This window comes from Rhea americana, unplaced genomic scaffold, assembly GCF_003343005.1.
Source record: "Rhea americana isolate MKP2758 unplaced genomic scaffold, rheAme1 scaffold_208, whole genome shotgun sequence".
NCBI classification, from domain to species: domain Eukaryota; kingdom Metazoa; phylum Chordata; class Aves; order Rheiformes; family Rheidae; genus Rhea; species Rhea americana.
Window position 1 is genome coordinate 838983 of NW_028186239.1, and position 14750 is coordinate 853732.

Sequence of the window (14750 nt, forward strand, 5' to 3'; positions counted from 1 at the left end):
ATGATACTGAACTGGGAGGAGTGGCTGACACACCTGAGGGCTGTGCTGCCATTCAGAGAGACCTGGACAGGCTGGAGAGCTGAGCGGAGAGGAACCTCCTGAGGTTCAACAAGGGCAAGTGCAGAGTCCTGCACCTAGGGAGGAATAACTCCAGGCATAAGTTCAGGCTGGGGTCTGACCTTGTGGAGAGCAGCTCTGCAGAGAAGGACCTGGCAGTGCTGGTGGATGACAAGTTGAGCATGAGGCAGCAATGTGCCCTTGTGGTCAAGAAGGCCTATGGTCTCCTGGGGTGCATTGGGAAGAGTGTTGCCAGCAGGTGGAGGGAGGTGATCTTGCCCCTCTCCTCAGCCCTGGGGAGGCCTCACTTCGAGTATTATGTCCAGTTCTGGGCTTCCCAGGACAAGACACACATGGAGCTACTGGAGAGAGTCCAGTGGAGGGCTACGATCATAGGGCTGGAGCACCTGCCCTATGAGGAAGGGCTGCGAGAGCTGGGCCTCTTCAACGTGGGGAAGAGCAGACTGAGGGGGGATCTGATCAATGTGTACAAGTACCTGAAGGGAGGGTGTCAAGGGGACGGGGACAAACTCTTTTCAGTTGCCCCATGAGACAGGACAAGAAGCAATGGGCAGAAATTGAAGCTCAGGAAGTTCTGCCTGACCGTGCGGGGGAATTTCTTCCCTGTGAGAGTGACGGAGCCCTGGACCAGGTTGCCCAGAGAGGCTATGGAGTCTCCTTCTGTGGAGATATTCAAAGTCCATCTGGATGCAACCCTGCATAACATGCTCTGTGTGACCCTTCTTGAGCAGGGAGGTTGGACTAGGTGATCTCCAGAGGTCCCTTCCAACCTTACCCATTTGTCGTTCTGTGAACAACAGCTCAGACAGGTTCCTAAATATTAGAAATTTCAGATAAACAAGGAAATGTGTAAGAATTGAGGTCTGCTTTGATTTGACAGTGAAAGGGGCTAATTTTACAAATGAATTGTTCAAAWTWTTTTTTGCTTCAGCTTTAATATCTTATTCAGTGCTAGGGCATAATTGTTGTAGTAGAAGAACAAAAAGCAGGCTATAATAGTTTTAGTTATTTATTGTTACTGGGAGGAGAATTAATTAAGTTGTGGAGCATTCCCTAAATTAAAGCCACAACTCGGCAGATATCAGTGAGTCTTCCTATTAAAACTGCCCATTCGATCATGATTTTTAAACAGAAGGTTCTCAGTCAGCACATTACTCAGTTTTATACTTTTGATTTTGATCTAGCTCTTCTGTCAAAATTCATAAAAATGGAATGCAATGATTGACCAAAAKATGACATGCAGATTTCTTTCATGAWATCTATTTGTGTCATAAGTACTAAGAAAAGAAACCTATGCTTTTTTTGCTYCTTATAGCCCCAACGCAAGGTTGCCTGATAAGCTAAAGAAATATTGAAGGTGGTAATGTACAGCCTGGCAACTTTGTGGGCTGCAGGAATTTGTAGGAATGCAAGGGTGTCCTCTGAGAATTGCTCTCAYGAGTGAGAGGTTTTGATGCTGGGAGTTTGAGCTGAAAATTAACATGGATTTTTTAAATTGTCAAGGTGTTTCTATTTCTTACCTTATTTCCTTTACTCATTGCAAATCATACTTTAATATTGGTTCCTAAATTTAATTGTGTTCCCTAACTTTAATCACCTCAAGCTTTGCATCTTAAATGTCTGACTGTGAACACGATGCTTACCCTCCATGGTCACAAGTGGTCTGTACATTGCTCCAAGAGCCTCTGCATGACCGTGACTATATTAGCATTCTTTCAGGTTTATCCTAATAAGAAAACAGGTCTGTCCCCTTTAGTTCATCTCACTAAATAATTTCTATTCTCCAGCAGCAACATATAAAAAATTAAAGGAGTTTCTCAGGATTCCAGTTAAAGAGACAGAGAAATGCTGGAGACAAGTAAAAACCCAGTTTCCCATCGAAAGACCAAGCATGTATCACCTCTTGGGATAATGATAAAAAGACATAAAACTGATTGGTTTTGGTAGATGATGTTGAATGAAGGTGTCTACCTAGAAAGTAATAACTATCACTTTAATGGAAAAGATTGACTTATACTCCACAGCCTGGAAGAAAAAAATAAACAATGATCACTAATATAAACAACACATTTGAACAATAAGAAAATAAGCACAAGAGATAGGGCTGAAATCACACACACAAAAAAAAATCCTCTAATCTCCAGATATAAATTTAGCTATATATATATTTGTGTGTGTGTGTGTGTGTGTGTGTGTTTGTGCTTAGTTAGCTGATCCCTGTCTAGTAAGATGGTGGGCTACATTTGCCTCTGCAGACAGAAAATACATTTATCCGTAAGTCAATGAAGCCAGCTTTAGTAACTTTATTTTCATTTTTAAATACAAGCTATTCAGAGAGAACGATGAACAGRAATTACTATGAAATGAAAAAATAATTTACTGAGATACACAAAACAAAACTGTGAAAGCAACTAAACAAAGAATCTAAAAAACAAAATGATTTTTTCTCCACTCATTTCTATCAACTTCTAATAAGTCTCCATCACTTTACATACACTTAGTTCATGCTGAGGTGAAAATTTTAGCGTCAAGTCCATTTTTCATTTGCAGATTTGAACATAGTTACTTAATCCAAATGGGTGTCACTGCTGTTGCTAAGCACATCGATTTTCTGCCCAGCTGGAGCACTGCAGAAAGTGAGAAGTTTGCAGACTTATCTGACTTGATTTTCAATGTAATCAGTTCCATGTCACTGGAGAGCTGATATAAGCCACCTCTGAACACCAAGAGTCAGAGCAAAGGATTTAAGATTCATCTTTAACAGGAGACTTGTAATGGCCTTAGAACACCAGGGATTTTACAAGCATTGGATTTGGCTTCCCCTCGGGCACCAGTCAGATTTTTTGTATTAACTAAGGCCATGATTCAGTAAAGTTCACAAATAGGTGTGCAACTTGAACCAGATGAGTAACTCCACTGAACAACCTTCTTCAGGTCATAAAAGGCTAATCCAGTCCTTTAGCATTGATTCTCTCTGGACCTTTAAAGACTAGGTGTGTATGCATTTGCTTTCTCACAGACAAATGCCCCCATCAGAGCTCAAATGCAAAGTACCTTTTTCTCCTAGTGACGGTGCTTTCCAAATGCATCTTAACCAGCACAGAAACAAAACCCAACACAAGCCAAGTACATTGGGGAACTCAAACTCACTCGATCTTAGTGGAAAAAATTCTCTTTAAAGTCACCAGAAGCGGGAGTATATTTATTACTTTTACCAGTCTATTAGATTAATCCTTTTGCCTCCACTTCTAAAGTATTCTATTTTCCCCATAGTGCCTTAAAAGCCAGAGGCATGGATGGAACAACATTTTTAAAGTGTTATATAAAATCAGAGCAAAAAAAGTATACATATCTCAAGTATCTATGATCTAAACGTAAGAAAGAAAGAAAGAATAGAGGTTGATCAAGCAGTGAAACATCTTAGTTTAACCAGGAGAGGTTTTGGACCTGTAAAAACTGGTGGTTTCATGAGAAGGCACAATGGGAACAAGAATTTGAAGGAGGGTGATGGGGCACTTCTGTAGATGTTTACAYGGGGGTCCTGACTTTAACTAGTTTGGTTCAAAGCAGCAAGGGGAAAGACGGAGGTTGGGTTAATTACGGAGGGAGATCAGCAACAGGCAGGACTCCGGGGGCACCAAAAGTGAGACGAGCAAGCTGTCTGGCAGGCTCAGGACTGAGGAGCCAGTGGCAGGGTTTATAGGGAAGGAAAACATAATGTGACGAATAGGGAAAATGAGATTTGCAGTAGCATTCTGAATGTGTCCTAGCAGGATGCAGAAAGCAATTCATCTCTTCGTGATTTAGCCATGTAGCTTCTCAGAGTTAAAAAAATCTACTTTTTTTTTTCAAGTGTATGCAAATTGCCATAGAAGGTAACTAATAATTTGCTAGGCTATTAGGAATCGAGTCAAAAGCGAAAGTCTTTATTAGCAGAAATGGAGATTTAGGATAAATATGGGAAATATTTTATTGCTGTTACATACAGAAAAGTATTAAAAGTATTTAAAATGTAAATATAAAACTTATCGACCTGTTTGCTGAATCTAATCCAGCTCCAGCTACTTTTAATGAGGACAAAGGAACCCACAGAGAATCCTGGATTTTCATCTGAACAGAAATTATGTTTAACAAATGGCTCTTTTGGGTTTCCAGATAGAATTTAGGAATAAAACATAACTGCCTAGTCTTTGCACTGCAACATACTGATAATYATTTGTTGGTTAAATCTAAGCTCAGAGTGATTTTAAACAGACCCCAGACAATAAAAATTAAGTGTTGTGATACTTGTCAGAATGAACGGCTTATTTTCTGTATTTCAAGGGAAGTGTCAGAGCTAAACCTCATATTCCCCAAACATGTGGCATTCCTGCATTTTTCTGTTTAGATTGTAAATGAAAACAAATAAAAARCATCAAAATTCATTTGTATTTTCTACACGATGAATTAAAGGGCACTTTAATTCTCCTGAATTCCTCCTTCATGTCACWCAGTTTAGTACTCAGTCATATACTGTGTTTCATGTCAGGCTGAAGGATGGTCCAGCCCTCAGTTTTATAGCCCACATTTCAGATCTGAAGCTTAGCCACAGTTTTTCACTACCTTTATARTGATACTCAACCAGGTTCAGAAATTCCCAAAGATAGACGAGCTATAAAGCAGAGATCCAGACTTGAATTTTCTAGACACCTGACATAACCTGATCCGGGAGCCTATACAGACATGTCACTATTTTTTGACTCACTCAGAGAAATAAACAGAATGGCAGTGGGGACTGTTACATGCTTGGTTATAGCTAATTTGAAAGATTGTTTGATRTCCATTGATGCTGATTTTAACACTTTTGTAACTCAAATCCTTGGATAACTTGTCTTTTCACTGCTATTGTTATTTCCTCAATCTCCTCTGAAATCTGACTACAAAGATATGTCTGTTTTTCTTCTGCTTTAGGCCCCTGCCTGTCTCCTTCTATATACTAGGATCCTTTGATGATATACCATTCTACTGTGATTTTATCCTTTAAATTATCCTCCCCTTGCTCCTGCCTTTTCTACCTTGAAAATTACCTAGAAAATATTAGTACCATTGTACAGGTAGACTGTGTCTCTCTAGYTTTAAAAATAAATGCAAATAATAATTAAATGTATTCAGATTATACAATGTTTCTTATTAGGTAGGTAAATTGGAGCAATTTCCTTTTTTTTTTTCTTTCAGCAGTTTAACTTCCCACATAGATTCAAATGCTTCATACAAGTATGTCTGCAAGTGCAGGAAGTTTCGTGTCAGCATTTAATGTGCTCTTTCATCCATAACAGTTATGTAATTTATAAAATCAAAGAAATTGAATTATATAGAAGGTGAAAGGATAATAATGCTTCTAAGCAAACTGTGGGATGAGATGGATATTTATTTACTTACCTTCTGACTATCACTKTGCCTCTTTTCATTGATCTTATTGAAGTTAATGGTTGAAGTCTGATTTCCGTCAGTACATAGGTACCCAAAGGTGCAGGTAGACCTCCAGGCAGATATGTAAACACTGGAGCTGTCTATCTCATGTAGGCTTAAATAGAAGAAAGATAGCAAAGTCAGCTAGGCACTTAAAAAARTGTGATAATGTTCTCTGTATTTTGAGGGCAATCCTCCCCAAATTTAACATTTTACTGATAACCGTCACATAAAGTGGAATGCCGCTAGCACTGGCTTTCAGTTGCAAAGAGTGAAACTTAGAACCGGTCCAAAACATTTGCTGAGTAGTTTGCAATGGAGGATATTTGCTTGTCAGACTTGAAGTATTTCACAGGAGCATGTTGATTCATGACACTTCAAAAGAAAAGCACTGAAATGAGTCATTTTTTTACTTTCTAATTTCAATAGCATTGAAGTGTTTTGTTTCAAGTTTGTAATTTGCTTTTGTATTGTTTCAGTGTTATGCTATGTTTGTGCCTCGGCATCAAAATGACATTCTCCAGTTTTGTCAAATCTCTTTTTTTTCTCAGAATTTCTTTTTCAGAAAAGATAAAAGCTAATATTGAGTTTTTGTATTCATTCTGAATGGAAGTAGACATTTGAACTGGTTGAAATTTCCCACAGAACATAGGATATCTTTGTTTCACAGTCCAAGAGCCTGTAAGAAATTAAATTAATAAATAAAAAAAAAAGATTATATTTGATTTCATCAGAAAAATACTCCTGGAATCTTACAAATAACAGAGAAGTGAATGTTATTTTTACTTTCACATTGCTTTAATAGCAAGCGCCAAAGAGAGATTTGGAAAGGGTTAAAAAAAACCYATCTCTTTTCCTGTCTCTATAAACAATAGGTCATAATTAGGTGTGTCTTAACTTCCGAACCATATGCTTTACTCTGATTCATGTGTACAGACTTTTATTTTGTAAGATACCAGTTTTTTCTTCTCCAAACAGCGATGCACATTTTCAGGATGTCTAATGTAGTGCCATGGCATCCAGCACTGTAGCTCTCTGCAAGCTGCATCCCTGCACCGCATTAAGCATCAGGCAGGCCCTGCTCTCCTTGTTGCTTTGAAGATATTCACTGATTCAAAGGAAAAAAATAATTAAAAAGAAAGGCTAGCAAAAAGTGGATGTGGTACTTACCTGGTTGTTAATTCAGTTCTCATCTCTCAGTTCAGGGTCTCTCAAAACAAAACAAGCACAAAGAATTGGTAAAATCTTTAATAATGTGTACATGACAACTAATTTGAGAATTATTCACGATGAGACATTAGAGGTTAGCTGGGGATTCTAGGTTGTATTTCTGGCTGCCTCTGTGATGTCCTTTATGACTTTGTCATAAGCAACATTTTGATCACTGAGAAATTTCAAAATAAAAGAATGAAACACAGTCAATTTTCCTTTACCTTAGTGTTAAATTCATTGCAATTCCAAGACACCCATCAGCATTTTGGGGGGAAAAAATTACCCACTTTCCTTCTCGTGTCTTTCTCCTGCTTCTCATAGAACGAAATAAGGAGGCTGCCTGGGTTTTGAAGCTTTTTCACTCTTTTCTTTACCCTTTTGTCCATTTTTTAAACTTCAAAGTCTCATTAGCTATGGAAGAGTAAGAAAGCGGAAGAAAGCATACTGAACCATGGTAATTTTGCCACTTGCATCCCTTCAGTTGTGGAGRCTTTGTAATGTTACCAGCTGGCAAACAGAAGAACAGGTAAAATTGTATTCCCTCTTCCTTTGCGGTAAAAAGTAGAAAAAGGAGGGGAACAAAGGGATTTATATCAAAAAACTTCAAAATAATGAATTTTGTAAAGAATGTCTTTCAAAAGTTTTATTTGCATCCGGAGTACTGGAAGCAACAGTGACATTTCAGAACTTCCCTCGAGATTTTGGCCTTTTTAGTTGGGTTTGGGGGAGATTTTTTTTTCTTTATTTTTTTTCTGTTTTGGGGCTTTTTTGTGTGTGTGTGGCTGTGTGAAGCCACAGCCCGGTGCAGGACTCCGCGCTCCGGYGCCGAAGCCGGGCGGAAAGGAGCCTCCGTGGGAGGGGGAACTGTTGCTGGAGCATGACAACATGCTCCAGCGGTTCCCGCGCTGAGAACCACCTTTCACTGGGACTACAAGTGCACTTAAGTGCTTTCTTGGAGCCGGGCCCAAAAGTACACTAATTGTTTTTAAATAGAGCCAAGAAGCGAACCACTGCCAGCTGCAATTACTTTTGTGGKGAAAGAACGTGTTTCTTTTCCATCATCTACATACTTGTGTTTTGGAGAARTGACAACAGAAAAGAACAAATTGCATAAGGAGTTTCGTCCTGGGGAGTGTCTGCAGGGCTACACAGGGGTTCAAGGCTGCTTTCAGGACACCCTTGTCCTCCTCCCCAACTGGTGCTAACAGGCTGTCTCAGCTCATGCACCCTCRCTGTGGAGGGGGCACGTCTGAGCTCCCCTTTGCATGGCCCCAGGCCTGTTTTTATGAGGCACTGCTGAGCAGCACCGTATATGATTGCCCTGGGTAGCCCACATTTATCTTCAGCTGTATATACATTATAAAAATATATATAGTAGTAATATATATAGTAGTAATATATATTATAAGAAGTGTTACATGTTATACACTATATATTACAGGTTCCTAAAATGATCTACAGAGTAACTATTTACATATTTATTTTTTTTTCTGTGAAATCCGGGATAATTTATTTTCATTTTGGAGATAGTCCAATAGCACCTAGAGGCTCAAAACAATAACACGCTCGTTGCGTGATGCATGACAGAAGCAGGAAAATAATTAAAAGTCATCCTCTTCCTGAAGAATATTTAGTCTAAAGAGAAATGTCAGACAAAAGGTAGAAGAAATGAAGTATTGTTGCATGCGAAACTAAAGCACTGATGAGTTATTTGATTTACCCAAGAAGGCAAAGGATTTGGCTATGTGATATTTTGTAGACAGAAATGCCTACGCAGCTTCAGTCCCAGAAGTGCCTCACGATCTGATAGGAGAAGGTTAGGATAAGCCCTTATTTGCTTACCAAAATTGTTTGGATGTGAAAGACTAAGGAATAAACGGATCAGAATTCAGAGATATACTCAGTTTTTCTGACTATGGAGATTACCTCATTTCTCCTCAAGGTTTGAGTTCATATTTTAATCCAAAGGCAGAGTTCTGCAGTATTTGATTTCTTCTGGTTTCAAATGAGCCTTTCTTCATTCTAGTTAAGTGTGATCTGATTCACTCTGCTTTCTTCCCTTGCCTAGTACCTCCTGCAGGAGGCAGAGCTATTTATTTCTGCATTAGTTAGCATGACAGGGCTTTAATGTTTATTGTTCTGAGGTAGTGCAAAACTGATTACTTTCTGTAATCATTTGGTTATGGTTACCAGACTCAGCACAGGTTCGTAAATAGTTTGGCATTATTCCAAACAGCATTTGTGGGAAAATAAGCTATGTGCCAGAAAGAAATCTCTCAAACCTACCACGGAATAGGTACTTAAGCCTGTCAAAATTGCAGTAAGCATCCGCTGGAGACCTACGAAACGCAGCCCTGTAGCTGGCCAACGCACGTCGCTGCCTGCGTGCGTCCTGCTCCCGCCGTCTGCAGCGGACCGGGGCCGGCGCCGAGTCTGCGCCCGTTAGCAAACCCCCCGGGCAGGCGGAGATTTGCACCGCTGCGGAGCGTCGCTCCAAACTGGCTCCAGCCTGGCCCCGCGGCCGGAAGACCCGTTTCTCAAGTACCTTAGGGGCTTTCCTGGGGCTCATCACCCGGTTTAGTTCCTGTGTAAAGGAATTGGGTTTGCTGCCCTGGCGCTGCCRCGGTGCAAACCGGAGCACAGCAAACAGGAGCAACTCGGAGGCTCATTTCGACAGCCCACTCTTGACCCGAACAGAAACACTCATCTGATCGTGTCCTGCGTATCTCTGCACCCCAACACTAAATAGTATCATGTTGGCTCTTTCTAACCCTCAGGAAAGCAAAACATTTTCATTCCCTGCTTTGTAAAGTCTTCTCCTACAGGAAAGTGCAAGGCAGAGAGAAACAGATCTCTTATGGAAATAGTTTTTGAATTTAACAGAAAATACGATTCTAGAGTGTATATTATAAGCAAGCATATGGGTTGCAGGTGTGTGGATATTTATTTATCCTTTGCCTAGTAATCCCATAGGAACTTAYCAACTTCCATTAGAACTTGGCATTATTCTTGATTAAAAGCTTAAACTACAAAGTCAATTCTGTTGGATGTCATTGGCTTCAGCATTATTAAAGTCATCAGYGCCACCTGTCAATCTCATGACAACCCTCTGTCAGGAAAGTTTCTTGACTGCAGATTGCACTTGTGAATGAATTTAAGAACACAGAGAAGACAATAGGAACTAATTACTGTTTAAGTGAAGYGGGTGTTGAAGGCTGCCTAAATCATACTTGTTGTAGAGATGGATTTAAAACATTTTTATCTTTTTTCTGAATCAGAGCCTAGCTCCTAATTTGTGTATTCAGCCTGCACTTAAGTCTACTGATAGGATCACTGAGGAAAATATGATTATTCATATGCTTCTAGTCTGACATACTCAAGAACTTTGCAAAACTGAGGTTGAAAATCACTTTTAGACAGACCAAAAGATTTCTKTTTAAATATTGGAATTTTAAAAATACCGCTGTGTTATGTAAAGAGCAAAAAGATCCTTTCACCTCATTTTTGTTAAGATGTTCCCTTTAATTACAGAGTCTCGAGGTACTGCTAGTCAGGTTTGGCAGGTCAGATTTGTGCCTATAGAGCAAAGTGAGCCAGTTAGCATCTCAGGGTAATATTTTCTCCAGCTACAGAAAGTATATTTAAATTCTTGCAACAGCTAATTTCCTCATAACCCTTTTGACACTGCTAGCAGCTTCTGTGAAGAGCTAAGCAGCCTCATTACGAATTATCAGGTGCACTGAATAAGACTGAATGTTTAAAGAAAGTCAGAATAATAATTCTATAAATCTGAAGCACGAAGCCCAGGGGAGAGTGTTCCTGTAAGAATTAAGTTATTAAATTTTTAAGCAATCATATGCAATAAAACAGCTAAAATATTATTTCATAATAAATACTATTACTGATACAAATCTGATTCATTTTAATGGCTACTATAATTAACTGCACAGTTTGTGAGCAGTTAATTTTGAGGATGAATAATTGGTTAAAGTTTTGTGTATTTCCATGTAATACACTTGTTCAATTTTCCACTTAATTTCAATTAATATTGGTTTTACATGTACTTCACTGTTGCAGTTTTTATGCCTATTATTTTTAATTAGGAAAAAGCCAATACCTTGGTAGAATGGAACAAATGAGGAGCACACTGTGTTGTTTCTGAGTTTTTATTCCACTATAGACACTTGCAGCTCATATCACTTAACTACCTTAAGCATTAATCACTGCTCCTGAGGCTGACTGGAACTGGAAGTGCCAGTTCCAGCACCAAACCGAAGGAGAAAAGAGGTCTTTCAGTCCTTCACTTAYTTACTTACCTTTATGATTTTCATTGCTAATAAGAACTGTGTATCCCTGCTCCCCTCCAGACTTTTTTGGTACTCCAGAACGTTTTCGAGGTTRGGTCTGCCTGGTGATGCTATCGTTCACTCTCGAAAAGGGCGGCTTGTAGAGGCACCTACCTTACGACAGGATCACTGGAGAGTCTTATTCATCTCCACTGAAGGTGCATAGACATCAGACTGGATGCTTATTTTCTGGAAGGACAATGGTATATGAGATGAGGGCCTCCTCRGAGTCATATGTTAGTCTTTGCTTCTTTCAAGGAAAAAGAAATATTGTCTGTGCACTGGTCTTTTTACGACATAAATTGCTTCTCCCGTTATGAGAAGCAGCTGTGGCTGGCAGGTCTAAGCGCTGCCCCTGCYCCTCGCCAGCCCCTCCTCGGGAGGAAGGCTCCTTCCCCCGTGGCAGTGGCTTTCCACTTGCCTAGCCGCCGGGGCAAGGGGAGATTCAGAAGGTCCTGAATGTTGCACACGCTTCCTTCCCGGGTGCCTGCACACGGGATGCCCTGGCTGTGCAATTGATAAAAGAATAGCAGATGTTCCAAAAAATGGCACAGTAGAGCTCTTCGTTCATCCCCTCTCCAGATCTTACATCTTCTCAGCTGTCTAACTAATCCCCAGCAGCACTGATGCAGCTCATGGTGTTTMTCCCTCTCCCCAGTGACAAAGACCTGGTGGCTTGAGGGCAGCTGGCAGCTTCRCTGATGACACATGAGGCAGAAAACCTCCAGCCTCCTCTTCCTTAGCTGGGCTGGTGCTGCCAGCCGAGCGAATCGATGTCATTAGTAACCCCAGGTAATAAAAAAAGCCCTTCAGGGTGCTGCTGAAGGAAATTTTATTGTTCATTTCACAAAGGCTTGAATAGAAAATAGAAATCCAGACATAATATTTGAAAAGCCAGAGTAAAGTTAACCAGTTCTGGCTTAAGCAGACAAGAGACACTGGGGTAGATATGGATGATACTCATCTATGCCACATCATCAAGCTCTGCAGACATTTGAATGTTTCCTCCTCCATTGCAACATTACCCTCATTTTGCACATGGAGAGGRGCAAGGGACTTGGAAGTGTTATTATTAGCATAAGAAACTTTTAGTACAGCAAAGAAGTTGTGCCTCAATCAGTATATTCACACAGGATTGGTTTCCCTTGTCTCTGAAATAAAAGGATGGTCTATAAGTTTGCTACTGGATGCACCCATCACTAGCATTCGGCAAAAGACTTCTGAGATTTTGGAGAGATTTCTGTGGGCTGTAATAAGTTCCTGTCATCCTGGAATGTTGTTTTATAACAATGATAGATTAAAAAGAATAAAAAGGACAAGAAGTAGCTGAAAAACAATATATGGGTGGAACGGAGTGGCACGGAGCAAGGTATCAGCTTCATAGCACTGTGTTTAAAAAGAATCTTTTCTTTCATTCCTTTCTTTAAAAAATAAATGTGCATACTGATACAAGTGTCATACTGTGAACTTGTTGAGGCTCTTCAGAGACTTTTCCCCACCATCAGTATCCAACCCACCAGCTATCTAAGGAGCTGGTCGTATTGCAAGCCTGCACCCTAACCCGCCACTTTGCGTTGCTCCCTGGCAGGCCAGATGACCCTGCGGACGCAGCACGTGCAGGACTCCAAAATGGGCTTCGTAATCAACGCGATCTATTCCATGGCGTACGGCCTCCACAACATGCAGATGTCGCTGTGCCCGGGCTACGTGGGCCTGTGCGACGCCATGAAGCCCATAGACGGTCGCAAGCTCCTGGAATCTCTCATGAAGACRAATTTTACCGGCGTCTCTGGGGACATGATCTTGTTTGACGAGAACGGCGACTCGCCAGGAAGGTAACGTTAGCTTTCATCAGAGTATTTAAGAACAGAAATGTTAACTGCACGTAGCAGATGCGTGCACATTTAACATCAGAACTAGGATCTCATGCTTTATTTTAGCATTTCCTCACTTTTTTGTTTGATTGTCCAATACTAACCATTTTTGATGTGTATTTTTGCAYGATGTTTAAAATTATGTTTGAAAAAAAGAGATGATCTTTCAGGCATACAACTGCCTGTACAGATTTACTTTCTTRCACTTTTTAAAGGTAATACTTCTCACTGCAAATCAGTATTTGCATTTATAGCCATGTATATATGACTTATATATAATCATATTTTTATTTAATCATATATACAACGGCTATATGTCTTCAGATATATGACCATATATATATATGATTAGTCATACGTATATGATTTTATATTCAGAGACTGTGATATATGACTTTATATTCATATGAGTTTATATTCATAGACTGTGATGGCCACCACAAGATTGCTCTCTTTCTTTGGGTCTTTAAATGTATGTGCTTGAGTAAGTGGTAAGCAATCGTTATTTGAATAATTACCTGGACTTAGTTCAATTGTTAAGGGAAAGCTAGAACAATACCGAAAATATGCATTGATTTKTACAGAGTCTTTTTCTATCTTAATTAAAATAAAGCCAATAAAAAAATAAAGCCTTTCCACATACATAACAGACCAAGCTATTGATTCAAACTGTGTTGCCATAAGCCAAATTAAATTTAAACAAATCTGKTTTTGCTGATAACTTACATGGAAGTATATATGCATATATATAYACACACACACATATAAAATATAGTGGAAGGGTTTTTTTTAAATGAAATATGCATATATGCAGTATCCCTGCAAAAATACACATTAAAAAGAGTAATGAGGTTTTTTCCTAGGTTTCTACCTACCAAGCTGTCAGAAGATGAACAATAAGTGTGATAGCAGCCAAAGTATACTTACGTTTTCCTCGTAGKTCAGTGGGTAGATCCCTGCCTCATTCACTGTACTTGCTCCAGTTTGACTGAGGTAGCTCTTTCTGTCTACGTTATTGGTAACATTTTAAATAACTTTCTGATGAAATTGTATAAGCAGATGACTAGAGGGAAACATTCATCCTATGTACTCCTTATTTACATTTTGTCTTTTCCCCCTAATGTGAATTGAAATAAAAATACTAACTTCAGAGTAGAGCTGGACAGGAAAAGGGAATTCCATTGACTGGAATATTCTGATATTTTGAAACTGATCTTTTTTTCATATTTTATCTGGAAATCTGTAATGTTAGCATTCTCCCGAAAAGATAACAGGTCATCCACCTACAAAGCAGTCTGGATGAACTAGTTTTCTGGAGACACACATTTTAGAAATCTTCAGGACTCAGACTGTAAAGGAAGCACACTGAGAGCTGCTATGAGATTCATGTACATTTTCAGAACTGGTTTGATGAGCAAGACAGTCTTCTGTTAAATGTTTCTATTTTAAAAAATAGTTGAACTCTGAAAAAAGTGCTCAGTCTGGATTTTTCTGACCAATATTTTTTCAAAGACTTATTCTAGACTTCCCTTAAAGGATTTCTGTTTGGTTTAAAGGTGCTTGGGTGCAGTGGACGGCATCCGATATTATTCCTATCTCTATTTCACTTGCTTCTTGCAGAAAGACCAAAGGCCCTAGTAAATAAATGGTTATGTGGCATGATAATAAACCAATAACCTTTATATGTTGCAAACAGACTCTTAATTTTACTTTTTTCTCAAGTTCGACATACCTAACAATAATGAATTTGTTGGATTTGTTTTGTTGTTTTCATTTAATTCCAAGAAAGATG

The 14750-nt window shown here is 39.4% G+C and overlaps 1 protein-coding gene across 3 annotated transcripts in view; it reads left to right on the top strand.

Annotated features, from left to right (window-relative positions):
• Positions 1-14750, top strand: part of GRM5 (glutamate metabotropic receptor 5) — a 263845-nt gene that overhangs the window by 204503 nt on the left and 44592 nt on the right. For all 3 annotated transcript variants that reach the window (XM_085304375.1, XM_085304376.1, XM_085304377.1), the window contains exon 4: positions 12673-12919. In XM_085304375.1, coding sequence (XP_085160501.1) covers positions 12673-12919 — 247 coding nt within the window. The remainder of the gene's footprint in view (positions 1-12672; positions 12920-14750) is intronic.